This window comes from Cydia strobilella, chromosome 6, assembly GCF_947568885.1.
Source record: "Cydia strobilella chromosome 6, ilCydStro3.1, whole genome shotgun sequence".
Lineage (NCBI taxonomy): Eukaryota > Metazoa > Arthropoda > Insecta > Lepidoptera > Tortricidae > Cydia > Cydia strobilella.
Window position 1 is genome coordinate 18,094,655 of NC_086046.1, and position 13,918 is coordinate 18,108,572.

General features: G+C 37.6%; 1 protein-coding gene across 2 annotated transcripts in view; it reads left to right on the top strand.

Annotated features, from left to right (window-relative positions):
- The first annotated feature begins 10,790 nt into the window (after window positions 1-10,790).
- LOC134742184 (echinoderm microtubule-associated protein-like CG42247) overlaps window positions 10,791-13,918 on the top strand; it is a 46,233-nt gene continuing 43,105 nt past the window's right edge. The window contains exons 1-2 of one of the 2 annotated variants that reach the window (XM_063675167.1): window positions 10,791-11,121; window positions 12,630-13,082. In XM_063675167.1, coding sequence (XP_063531237.1) covers window positions 11,086-11,121; window positions 12,630-13,082 — 489 coding nt within the window. In that variant the 5' untranslated portion in view covers window positions 10,791-11,085. Of the gene's footprint in view, window positions 11,122-12,287; window positions 13,083-13,918 lie in introns of those variants that run through there. The other variant, XM_063675166.1, reaches the window with a different exon arrangement.

Sequence of the window (13,918 nt, forward strand, 5' to 3'; positions counted from 1 at the left end):
TAATTTAGAGGTACCTAGCTAAATGTTATATTATTAAGCAAATAAAGAAAAAACCGGCCAAGTGCGAGTCGGACTCGCGCACGGAGGGTTCCGTACCATTACGCAAAAAACGGCAAAAAATCACCTTTGTATGGGAGCCCCCCTTAAATATTTTTTATTCCGTTTTTAGTATTCGTGGTTATAGCACAGAGTAATAAATAGGTTATAGCGGCAACAGACATACATCATCTGTGAAAATTTCAACTGTCTAGCTATCACGGTTCATGAGATACAGCCTGCATGGTGACAGACGGACAGACAGCGGAGTCTTAGTGCTAGGGTCCCGATTTACCCTTTGGGTACGGAACCTAGAAAAATAATTAAAATAATATCGTGACATCTTAGACGTAGGCGTTTAGCCATGAGCCCATGCGCAGTTATTTTTTGGTACGGTCGCTTTTTTGGACATTTATTTTTACGATGTATTTATTGGCAATTCACATTCTTAGGTACGGCTCTCGCATGTGTCCCTGCAATTCCCTTCAGGGTGCTAAGAGCCATTGACTCAGTTTTCAGACCAATTTTACCCTTAACTATTACATTAGGCGATGCATTATTACGAATTTTCGTAACTAAGTTCGTTCAAATTCCATCTTAAAAGTACAGCGAAAGTGAATCACATTTAGTTTGCAACAAGGTACAAAATCGAATGCTTTAAAAATAGATAATAGGCAAACTTGAATGCGGTCATTCTACTACTATTCGATATCGATGTTCAGAAGAGAAAGGCAATAAGTGTCAGTAAATAGTGATTATACTTGTTACTTTTTAGAAAGCTTATTTTTATGCGTAACGAATGGGCATACGGATCAACCGGGCTGTTACTAATTGGACCAAGGTTGGCGATAAAATAAGAAATATTGCGTGCTTCCGCCCTACAATGTTTGGTAAGTTTGAATAATATTTTATTAATGTATATTTTGTAATATTTCTATGCTGGAGCCGGGAAAGTGGAAACGCTTTGACGAAAATTTCGACGTTTTTCATACGGCCACAATGGAATTATCGCGATAATCAACGGCGTTTCCCGCCGTTCCCCGTTATATGTCTATGCTGACGGGTGTCCCGAACTTAAAGCAAAAATAGTTTATGTAGCTTACCTACCTACTTAGTTTGATTTCTTATACATAATATTGTCTTTGGTTACCGCGATAGTTACTCATGAAACAAAACTATGAAATCGGATTATATAATTATGTATTATAAATTCAATATAGCCACGCTGTTATGACGCAACAGAGCCACGCTGTTATTATTTGTGTTTTCTCGTGTATCTTTGTATTTTTTATTTGCTTTGTAGTTCGCAGTGCCTTAGTAGTAATACTGTAATGCTGTGTAACTAATTTGAATAATAAAATAAAATAATCCAATTTCATCGTTTTATTTCTCATACATTTCACGACTCTTCTCTTTTCGCACAAACGAAGTGAAACTGAGAGAGATCCACCGATTGCTACATATAATAAATTACTCAATTATTTAAGCATCAAACATCACTCGTGCACTTCGGATCTTAACATTAAAAAATTTAAAAACGTCAATAAATTCATTAAAATTCAAAAATTATCTTCCCTCCTTAAATAAAAAAGGAAGGTTTATACTATTTAAGGCAAGTATAAGAACGCTGTTTTTGCGCACCTGTAATCCTTAAGGGCCCTCCACACTCATGCGCGAATCACGGCGTTCGCGGCTTCGCGCCGTGATTCGCGCATGAGTGTGGAGGGCCCTTTATAAAAAATATAGTTTTATAGTCTATGATTATTAAGCATGATTCGCACGATCTTATTTCCACTCCAGACTACGCGGCGCGAAGCCGCGAACGCGAGTGTGGAGTCGATTTCGCTGATTAGCGAACTATATAGACTCCACACTCACGTTCGCGACTTCGAGCCGCCATTCGTGCACGAGTGTGGAGGGCCGTTTACAAAATGGTCATGCTAGAACGAGACATACATATGGTCATTTTCTCCCTATCTCGCTCTATTGATAGCCTAAAATGATAGCTGTATACCGGGCCGTGTAGATGCGGTTTTACTTAATGGCTGTTTGCATTGTTTCTTCTTAAGGCCCCATATGCACGAGAGCTTTTTCAACGCGCGTTAAAAAAGCGCTTGAATCTACCCGCACGCTAAATTTGATTTAAAGACCAAGGTAGTTGAAAATCCAACAACACTTGATAAAAAGTGCTAGCGCCATCGTGTGAATAAATACACACGCTTTATTAACGCGCGTTGAAAAAGCTCTCGTGCGAATGGGACCTTAGTGACCCTGACCCTACACACGGGCGCTTTTTTAACGCGAGCTAAAAAAGCGCTTGAATCTGCCCGCACGCTAAATTCGATTTAAAGACCAAGGTTTAAAGTTGAAAATCCAACAACGCTGGATAAAAAGCGACCGCGAAAAACGAAATTCGAAATTTCTTTTTTTGCCTCTATATCGCTCGAATATACAAGTGTGATAGAGAGGCAGATAACGAAACTAGAGAAACTACGATTTTAGTTTTTCGCGGTAGACCCTTATTGATCTTCCCGTCAGCTAAAACATGGAAATCTTCCCATACTATACGATTTTTTCGCTACAATAAGACGATTTTTTCCTATCATATTGGATAAAAGGAATCTTATTAGCCGACTATAATACATCAGACACCTAATTTTATGTATGTAAACATTTAACACTATAAACTAACTAATCTAACAATGCTCTTCGTGATTGGCCGCAATAGACTCATCACGTCATCATTAACAGCCAATAGCGGAAACCCACTATCTCCTTCCCCACTCAAACCTCGACCCTATTCCTCCGTTTTAAGCTTTAATATCGAATAACAGTGTATTGTCGCGATGACACGGCGGTGACACGTTGTCATAACAAGCGCATCCGGTTCGTGATTGGTTGGAATTAGGGATGAACGCCCAGCGGGGCACGCCCAGAGATTTGCGTTGCGTGGCAACCTTGTTTAATCGAAAAGGCCAGTTTTCTATTATCAAGAAACAATTTTAAAATTTGACTAAATTAATGGGGTTGGCCGGTCGAAGTGTTTAGCAGATGGCGCCAGCATAGCTTGCCCTGTCAATCCCTAGAATTGTGTCAAAGTTTTGTTTTTTTAATGCCCTGGATGCCAGCCCTTTAAGCCAAATCTCATAGAAAAAGGGGCAAGCTATGATGGCACCATCTCTGCAAACCTTTGACAGTTGCCAAATCCCATTAATTGGTCAGCGGGAGCAGCATGGTTCCATTTTTATCGCCTGTCACGATGGCCATCACTTTCGCACTTACATACCTACTTGTTAGAACGTGACAGGCATGGTGACAAGCTATAGAAATGCGACCGTGCTACCGCCGCTGAACAGACAAAATCAAGAAAAGCCATTTTACATGTTACCAAACATGTTTTCAAATATTTATTTAACAATTGCCTCTTCAGAAACTAGTCGGTTCTTTACTACGATATTCATGAAATAAAACGGATTATATCGTGTATGATAAATATAAAATCATCTCAATATTTCTAGTCCTTTACATCGTTCGTGGTTAAAGGCAGATTGAGGAAAAATACTGATTTACGTTGTGCATTACATACAACATATAATAATATATAGTAAAATTAAGGATAGTTGTATAACTATCCGACGTTATTAGCCCTTTATTTTAGCATGCTGGGCTAATAATGTCGGGATCGAGATGTATATTATTGCGAAGACTTCATAACGACTTATTTTCTAAATTTCACACTTAGGTATCGATTCTTGTTTCGTCGTTATGTTATATGTATATAGTAGATTGCTAACCAAGGGATGAAAGGTACTCATACTTGCTGAGGTATATTGGCGCTCGAACGCAGTGAGAGCGCCAATAGTTCGAGGCTGAAATGATGCCTTTCACCCGAGTTAAACACTACTTTTCATTTCGAATACGAGGAAAGTAAAATGAATGTGTTTTTTAAAACATGACTAAGTAAAATTTAAAAAATCGTACTTCAAACGTAAAATGCTCTAGTGCAGACACGTATATTTCTGCACACCTTTTAGAACAACAATGACCCTCTTTCAGAGCATGAGAAATGAAAAATAATATACGTAAGTACCTGGCTTGTTCCTACAAGCCGGGTCTTTAAACTTTATGGTATATTTTTTGAAATGTCTAAAACAACTTTGTGTTCTTAATTAATTTTGTTCATTTTAAACGAATAGCCGCCATTTAATTAAATGTATAGTTCTACGCCGTAGCACTTCGTAGAGGGTCTACGAAGTGCTACGTCACATTGTAAAAGAGCCACATAGTTGTTGCCAATTTGGTCGACTTTAGATCTAGGTTGAGATTTAGCACTAAGTCGGAAAATGTTTTGCTTGGCTTACTTTAGGTATTTAATTTCTGTATAGGCTTATTAGTATATCGGCGTATACCGTATCGCAGTTTTTATTTTCTTAATTGTTGGGTTATTAAAAAGGAATTATGGTTCACATCAAATAACTTTATGTAAGGAAATTAAATTTTGGTATAATTATATGATATGTGCTTGATTTATTTCATAATATGAAATTACAATATAAATTATTTTTACACAAATTTATTTGAATTTATATTATGATTTATGATCGTCAAGCAGGTAAATAACAATTGATTATAATTATACAAATGTCAAGCAATGCACAATTTAAAAACCATTAAATAAGCAAGCAACGAATGAATTTTTTAACAATGTCTAATAAAATAAAATAAAAAAAAACAATGTCAATACGGCTAAGCATAAGTTATGTCATAATGACCGTCAAAATGAAATAAAGTGAAATACAGGTCTATAGAAAAATCAATTACATTTAATTTATTATATTACATGTCATTCCCATGTATTCATTAACAGAATACAATAGATTAACTATCCAATAAAAAAAGTCTCAATTGGCAAAGCGTATAATTTAAACTTTTATGTATAAAAGGCAGCTCTGACATGAACCTCAAGGAAAACAGAGGAAATTGTGGTAATATATATAGTTTAATAAATCTAAAAACAGTTAATGTGATTTGACCTATATAAGCATTATTTAATGTTTCTAAAAAAGTTAATAAAGGAATCTAGGAAAACAAAAATTAGGTACTTACTTTTAATTTTATTACCAAAAATCTCCAAGTGCTTAAATGTTATTAACTTTTAGCAGCACATTGAGGGCCCGAGACCCGCTCTGCGGGTTCTCTGTTCGTAGTCGCTGTTTAGTATTCTACCCAGATGCTATGCCGGAGACCCGCTCTACGGTTTCTCTGTTCGTAGTCGCTGTTTAGTATTCTACCCATATGCTATGCCGGAGACCCGCTCTGCGGGTTCTCTGTTCGTAGTCGCTGTTTAGTATTCCACCCATATGCTATGCTAACTCAGTTAAAGTAGCGCGGCTATTGGCCGGTGACACAAAGGGGTCTTTAAAAAACAATAACTATAATACGTCAGTGTCATTACAAACGCGAATAAAACCAGCACGAATACAAAATAATACTATGTAAAAAACCTGTTTAAAGTGTTCCAATGAAGAAAGAACCAGAAAGCAGCCACCAGTGCCGACACCAGCAGAGGCCTCTGCCAGCAGCAGACGGAGCAGACCCGAAACCGTACCGGTAAGCCAAACTAGGTTCCTCTGGGTTAGAATAGCACACCAACAATTACAGTCCACTTGGCTTTATGCCACACTCGCTTTCCTCTACAAAGCGGGAAAACACTGGAAACGGCTACGAGCGTACGTAGCGTTAAAGAAACTGCATAAGGCATTATTGATGATTAAATAAATTAAGCTCAAAATAAAAAATAAAATTATGCCATACCGACCCCCGGAGCAAGTTTTTATAAGACACGGCATGCATAAAATTGGTGCCATGAATCATATTTAAACAGTTTTCTTGAACAATGCTAATCACTTAACTAGCTTCTGTGAAGGCGACATTTCACGCGACGGTTAACGGGTAAGCTTCAGAGGTATTATTCAATAAGCTTAGGTAGGTACATAAGTAAACGGGAACCAACCTACAAACAAAATATATTTGAAGATCGAACCTTATTTTTTTACTTTACGTCGGTGGCAATCAAGCGTACGGCCCGACCCTTTAAAAACCTGTACACTTTTGAAGAACCCCATGTTAAAACATGTAGTAAACATTTGAATGGAAATTTCGTGTGGGTTGGTTCCCGTTTGCAAAAATACGGCCTTTTAACTCTTAGACCTACAATATAGGTCATATTGAACAACTGCTACATTGGAATTGGAACTAGCATTCAAAAACTAAAGATTTATAAATTTTCACCGATTCTATCTCAAAGCTTGGTAAAGGACAGCTAGAGTTCATCATCATCATCATATCAGCCCTTTATCGCCCACTGCTGAGCATAGGCCTCTCTTCCAGTACGCCACTTGTCCCGGTCCTGAGCTAATCTCATCCAGAAGTGACCCGCAACCTTTCGGATGTCGTCCACCCAACGAGCCGATGGACGCCAGGGGCTTCTTTCATTCGAAAGCGGCCACCATTCCGTTAACATTTTAGTCCACCTGCCATCACTCTGCCTAGCAACATGTCCCGCCCAACTCCATTTTAGTTTGGTAATGGCGAAACCAACGTCTTGCCCCTTGGTGCGTCGACGGATCTCGACATTCCTTACTCGATCTTGAAGCTTGATACCGAGCATGGCGCGCTCCATGGCTCTCTGTGCTACGCGGATTTTATGCACAGCCTCCTTAGTGAGCGTCGATGTCTCGGCACCGTATGTCATGGTGGGCAGGACACATTGGTTGAAGAGGCGAGTTTTCAGGCATTGTGGAATGTTAACAGGTTTCAGGATGTCCGCTAATTTATTACAGCTAGAGTTAGACCAAGATAAGTGCAACGACTTTGATAGCACACGCAGTGCAAGTGGTATTTTAACGTCAAACATCAATGAAATTATGACGTGCACTAACACTCATATACCCTTAGGCCCTGTCTTCACTTTCCATCAGGTGTGACTAGGGCCAATCGCCGATCAGTTTATAATAATAAAAAAAAAAAAAAAAAAAAAAAATATAATGATTATTTCATCAAATATATACCTTGCTGTATGTCGGGTCTTTTTAGTATAATATACATATATATATATTTCTTTAAATAAAGTAAGTTACTTTTTTGTTATTATATATATTACGGTGGCGGACCGGCGCAGGTCCGTCACCGTCGACGCAAGCTCCTGATGACGCTCCTCGGTACGGAGTGAAACATGTCGAGCGTTTTCGATTTAAAATACGTGAGTGGCCCGTTATTAATATATTTAATATGCCTGTGTCTCACGGAAGTTTTGTTATTAAAATTACTTTTTTGATATTCCTGTGCATTCTCGCGTAACTCCTAATGACCATATAATTGGTCAAAGCATTGCATAAACTTACCATTTATGGAGGTTAGTATTAAAAACTTACGGACTTAATGTCGTGGTATTATGGAATGCCACTCATTTTACTTTGACCAAGGTATGAGTACCTACACTCATAGAGTAACTTATACTAGAGCGGTACTGTCATAGTAAATTTTGTAACCCCAGTAAATTCACTGCCATCTGTCGACACACATTAAAACTAAAAATGAAGACTTATAAAAATACGATAAAATGTATTTAAATATGGATAAATGATTTTTTTTATTTGCATTAATTATTTTTATGATTTTGACCCATGTTCTTTCACTGATATGCGTTAAAATTGTTAAATAACAAACGAAACCGTCAACGCCATCTATACGACAGTAGGCCAAAGCTAGTAGCGCCCTCTGAACGAGAATCAAATTTTCTTGATTTTCAAGGCACGTTTTTTCCTTAGACTGTATCCATCTATTACGGAGTTATATCTATCTTTGCTACACTTAAAGAGAAATATTAATGTTCTCGTTAAGCCCTAATGCGGTAAATTCAGTTTATTATGTGCCTTTAAAAATATGTTGCATACAAATGTATCTCACTATTGTGTAGCACAATAAAGGTCTAGAGATGGGCCGAATATTCCGTAATTATTCGGTATTCGGTATATTCGTCAAGTTTTCTAATGTACAGTCAGCAATACTAATCGCTTAGCACTTTTGCATACAAACTTCTATGCAGGGGGAGTACCTTTCCTCTGCAGCTGGCTGTACGTATTCGGCCGAATTATTCGGTTAAAACTGCCGAATATTCAACAAATATTGTTTTATTAAATATATTAATAACGGGTCACTCACGTGTTTTAAGTCGAAAACGCTCAAAACGCTCGACATGTTTCACTCCGTACCGAGGAACGTGATCAGGAGCTTGCGTCGAGCGTTTTGAGCGTTTTCGACTTAAAACACGTGAGTGACCCGTTATTAATATATTTAATGTCTGTGTCTCACGGAAGTTTTGTTATTAAATATTGTTTTATTTTGTTTGTCTTGTTAACTATAAATTGTTAGCTCCTCCACAAACTTTTAAAGTACCTACTCTCTTTCCATCAGATTACGGTTTCCCGTTGTTATTAAAACATATGATTAGACATGTTGAATCCTTAGCATGTTTTGACCATCTTACAAGTTGGGAATTTTAAGTGTCGCTTGCCTTGTTTGACCTGTTTGTCTCTTGGGAATGCCAAGGAAGCGGTTTATCTTCAGTTGCTAAAGTAGTTGAAGCGTTTTCAAAGGTTTATTAGAATTATACAGATGAATCGAATTATTCAGCCGAATATTCGGTTCGGTAAGGTCTGAACCAACCATTTGGCTGAATATTCGTATTCGGCAAGCTTGGTACCATGCTGAGGACTCGTGATTTCATAATCTTAAAACTGACATGGTTTAGGTACACTAATATAAATATTATAAATGCAGAATGATTGTTATCGCTTAATTACAAACTGGTACGAACTTAAAATCACATTTTTTTTAATACCAAAAAATTGGTGTTTCACTTGGGAGCAAAGTTTGTTTAATCATCGTGCATGAGAACCCTCGCAACGCTCATGATTCCACTTTTCGAACCACTAGTTGCGCTTGTGGTTCAATTTTCAAATTACGCTTGCTCCGGTGTCAATATTATTAGCACTAGGGGTAAAACAAAAACTTTGTCCTCTTGTAAAACAATATTCATTTGTTATCAAGAAATAGAATCCTTGCGTGCGTCAATGCAGCAAGACCTATTCAAGGGCTTGTTCCACAAAAGCGCCTAAAAGCTGCTAATAATTAGATGTATCTTAACTGCCCAGTGCCCACTGAGGCATACTGAGGGGTATCTAAGCTCTACTTTTCACCGTCGAGCCACAGGATTAACAGCCCGTCGCTTTATTACACTTAGCACGGAAACTTGTGCTGAGCACCGGGATATCGATTTTGTATTTGTATAAATAGAGGAACACACATACACACAATATATGGGTTTTTATATGAAATAAATGAGAAATTTTATCGCAGTAAGTAAGTACTTATCGTTTTTCATGGTTTTAGTTTATAAAAACATTTTCTTAACAAAAAAAATTACTAATTCAACTCATTCGAGACTATCTAATGATTTTCTGGAAATAATGGTCGATATATTTCAAAGGGGGATAAATAGTGCTATACCAGCACACACATAAAGAAGACGTCTTAATTTACCTTTAACCTGAGAACGTCACAAACGTAATGATAAATCTTATCTTATCTTAAACCCTAAAGTAGTAGTAATAATATGTGCTAATACTTTAACTGTTTATATAAAATGTGTTTATTTTTATGAATAAAAATCGAGTTATTAGTACTTGGTAGCTCAGGACGTCCCGATTAATAAAAATTTAGTAAAATCAACTTTACATTAAACCAATCATTTATCTACATAATATACGACCCTCTTATTATTTTACAAAACACCATTTCCCCAGCATAAACCCCGCGTGGTAATTGGAAGCAGTAAAAAGGCAAACACGACCGAGAGCGAAAAAATACAGCCTTAGCCTACATCTACATCTATTACATAGTCATGCCAACTATGCTTTGTTGACCGGTAACGCCTGGCGTACGTTAATGCAGCAATAGCAGATTGAGCAGTATGTTTTGAGTTAATGTAGGAACGACATTTTTATTATTAATTTATTAACTTGCGTATTGCGTAGGTACTTAATAATACAAAACTGTAGGCTGTACAAATCAAGTCAAACAACAGAAACATTTAAAATCCACAAAGTCCACTGCTAATGTTAGTCCATAGTTATCTACAACTCGCTAGACTTTAAAGACTAGGAGAAAGACTAAAAATTATACAACATAGGTAATCCAAAAATCACTGACTTACAGGACAATTCAAACGTACACTGACATCAGATTGATATCTAATGCACGTTATGCACGATAACTGAATTACTTAATTTAGATGTCATTCTGGTACGTTCGAATTGGCCTGACAATCACTGTTACGCATGACTACAGGCGCTACGCCGTAGCCTGTTGTATTTGTATTGTAGCATGGTTTTAACGAAAATAAAAGAAATACGAACAAAGGCGTCTTATTACTTGCGCAAGATTCCCATCACTCAAATAACGGTTAGTACCAAGATAATTTAAGGGCTTTTTATTGTAATGTTTAGGAAGACTGTCTAAGGACTTATCGATTATTTATGTGTGTACGTAGCAAATCAAAAGTTAGTCGCTTTTTGACTGTTAGTCGGCAAGGTTTTGATTTACAAGAGTAACAAAGCTATTTCTTTCTCCCACACTCGATCATAACCCAACCGAACATAACTGACACACTTCTTGAAATTTCACCCCCATCTGGCCTTGCTGGCGTGACGCCCTCGGGAGCGCTGGCCGCTACCCCGCGTCCTTTGCGCTCCTCACTCGGTTCCGTTCACAAAACATAACCGGTCGACTCCATCCTTACTATTTGCATATTTAATTCACTAAAACTAAAACTAATCACAGTGCTTAGTATAAAACGCGCCGGAAACTAAAGTTTTGTTACAGTCGCGCCTTGCCGCGTGCCGGTTTTCCCGCGTTTTTATATTTAAAAATTTGAATTTCGAATCGCGGTTGTCATTTGTTATTGTGTGTGTGCTCATGCGGTGACTGATGACATCGGAGGAGAATATGGCTGCTGCTGTTGTTGTGAGTACGATTTTACTTCTTCCGACAGATAGTTATATATTTTAATGTATTAATATATACAGTGTGTCCCTAGCCATTGGACAAAGCCGAAATGTTACTTATGCATTAGAGTATTTAGAACCAGTATATAAAGTATCTTACCATTGTATACTTTCGAGCAGCCTGTATACATATATGTGTTATTTATGACACTAATAAGATAATGACTTGACAATTAATGTCATCATTGCCGACCATTTTCGAACAAATTGTCAAAAACGCTGCCAATGATTAATACGGTATGAATGAAAATGAAACTGAAAATGAAAATTTATTAGTAACATTAGGTTACAGGTCAGGGTTGTATAAAATTTGAAAATTCGTACAGTATCAATATATACAGTATACATATACCTATAAGTATATTACACATTCAATTTGTATGTCACAATTATAAGTACATTTTTATTCTTATCTTTCTTTTTGTTGTCGATTATTGGAAATAACTTTTGTTTGAATTTTTTTTTTTTTTTTGTTTTAATTAAAACAATATTAACGTTAGAGCATTCCTGACAGGTAACCCTACGTGGGATTTGAGGGTTTGTCCAATGGCTAAGGACACACTGTACAACATATAATCAGGATATCGAGTACATTAATTAAAGTAATATATATGGTCACTATACATTTTGCAGGTTTATTGAATTTAGCGCCAAATTATTACAATTTTCAATACCTAAAAGATCCTTACACAAACATATACCATATTCCTAGACCATTTATTTCCCTCAGGTGTGGGCTAACAGTTTAAAATGCCTCACTACATTAGTAAAGCTATAAATGCTTTTTTATGAAGCCTTATTTTCCCACATAAAGTTTTAATGAATCAAAGATTTTCTTGTTAAAGTACAATCTACTTTAAATCAAAGATTCACAGAGCTCATTATTGTAAAGCAAATGACTGTTACTTAAGCCTTTGATGCACTTTTCACGAATATAATATGAGTGTAGGTATATGTAATTTTAGCATGTTTCCAAATTACTTCAAACCTAGCGCATAATGAATGTAATGCAGTCTTAACAACATTTACGATCAATCATAACTTGATAGGTACCTGAAAAAACAAACAGTGAACATGACTGTATACCTACTTGTTACTTAGTCATGTCATTAGACCTTATCAAAAAAGTTCATCGATGACTAGCCAGTTTTCGTATGACAAATCATTACAAAATTATACCTCATTTACGAAAATATGAAGTCATGTAGCGTTTCAGCGTAGAGCCATTTATGTCTAAGCCTTCAGACGGTAAACATTTCGCTCGTAACGCAAATTGACTGCAAGGCCCGAGCGTCGACAGCCCCTCGTGTGCTACACACGTGTATCTCATTCATGAATGGGTCATCTTGATATAGATAAGTAGTTGATTGAAAGTGTGTGAGGGGGCGCGCGGCAGTCTGCGAGCGGCGGTCGCGCGGTATGTCGCGTCGGTTGCTCCGGCCGCGTCAGAGACGTTCTCGTTCGCAGGCGGCAGCGGAGCCCGCGCCCATAGCAGAGCCCCCGCCGGCGCCCGAGCCGGAGCCCCAGGCGCCATCCGACGACGAGAGGGAACCGGGGGACTGGCGGTCGTCACGTCCCCCGTCTCCGCCGCAGCGTCCTGACGACATCTCTGAAGCTTCTGAAGCGACAGCGCGTCCTAGGAACGAGCCTGCTAGCCGCTACGCTAACCTCAACTTCTGGAAAGCAAGACGAGTAACTTTCTACAGAAATGGCGACCCGTTCCATCCTGGCGTGGAATTCCGCTTCAAGCCGGGAAGAGACTTGGCGTCGATGGATGCTTTGCTGGACAGATTATCGGAGAGATTGGAACTGCCAAGAGGAGCGAGGTTCATATTTGGAATGGATGGCGATAGGAAGTATAGACTGGAGGAACTTGAAGATGGCGCTTCGTACGTGGTGTCTTCATACAAAACTTTTAAGGTAAGTTGTAACAAATTATTTAATTGCACATGGCGCACATGCGAGTCTACCGTTTACTACGCATAATTTTCGCTACTATTTATAAGAGAAAAAGAAAATTTCGCTACTATTTACTGTTACTTGACTCAATTAACGCCTGTAATGACAGGCAGTAAATTATTTCAATAGAAAACTTTAATAAACAATAATTATAATGATTTTAATAACAAAACTTCCGTGAGACATAGACATATATATATTTAATTATAATGATATTGCGCCGCGATTCCCGCACGAGTGTGGAGGGGGCTTTTAACAAAGTATAATTATTCCTTACCTAAGTTTCCTGCATGTTCTTAAGAGTCGCCGCTATACAAACGTAGTTACACTCTCATTTTATAACGACATGCTAAAATAATACGAAATTTGGCATAAACATTGAAGTAACATATATCTATGCCTGTAATTAGTTTTCATTGCTAGAAATGCTTTGTATTACAAGAAAATAAAAGGAGTAGAAGTAAATGCAAAAATTATAATCGCTATATTTCATTTGTGTTGCGATTTCTAGCAATGAAAACTAATTACAGGCATAGATATTACTTACTAGTTACTTTAATGTTCATGCTAAGTTTCATGTCAAGACCAGGAAATGAATGCTGAATAAAAGTAATAGAGGGAAATGCTTGGAACACAATTTTTGACTTAGTAACATTGTTTGGACTAGTTAGGAAGTAAACATATTAAGTCTCCGGCCGTAGCCCTCGAGCCGGGGGAGAGGGGGGGACGTTCCATTTTTCGGTTTTTCACATATCTTGGAAACTTCGTCTTAGCAACATGACTACTTACACAAAACG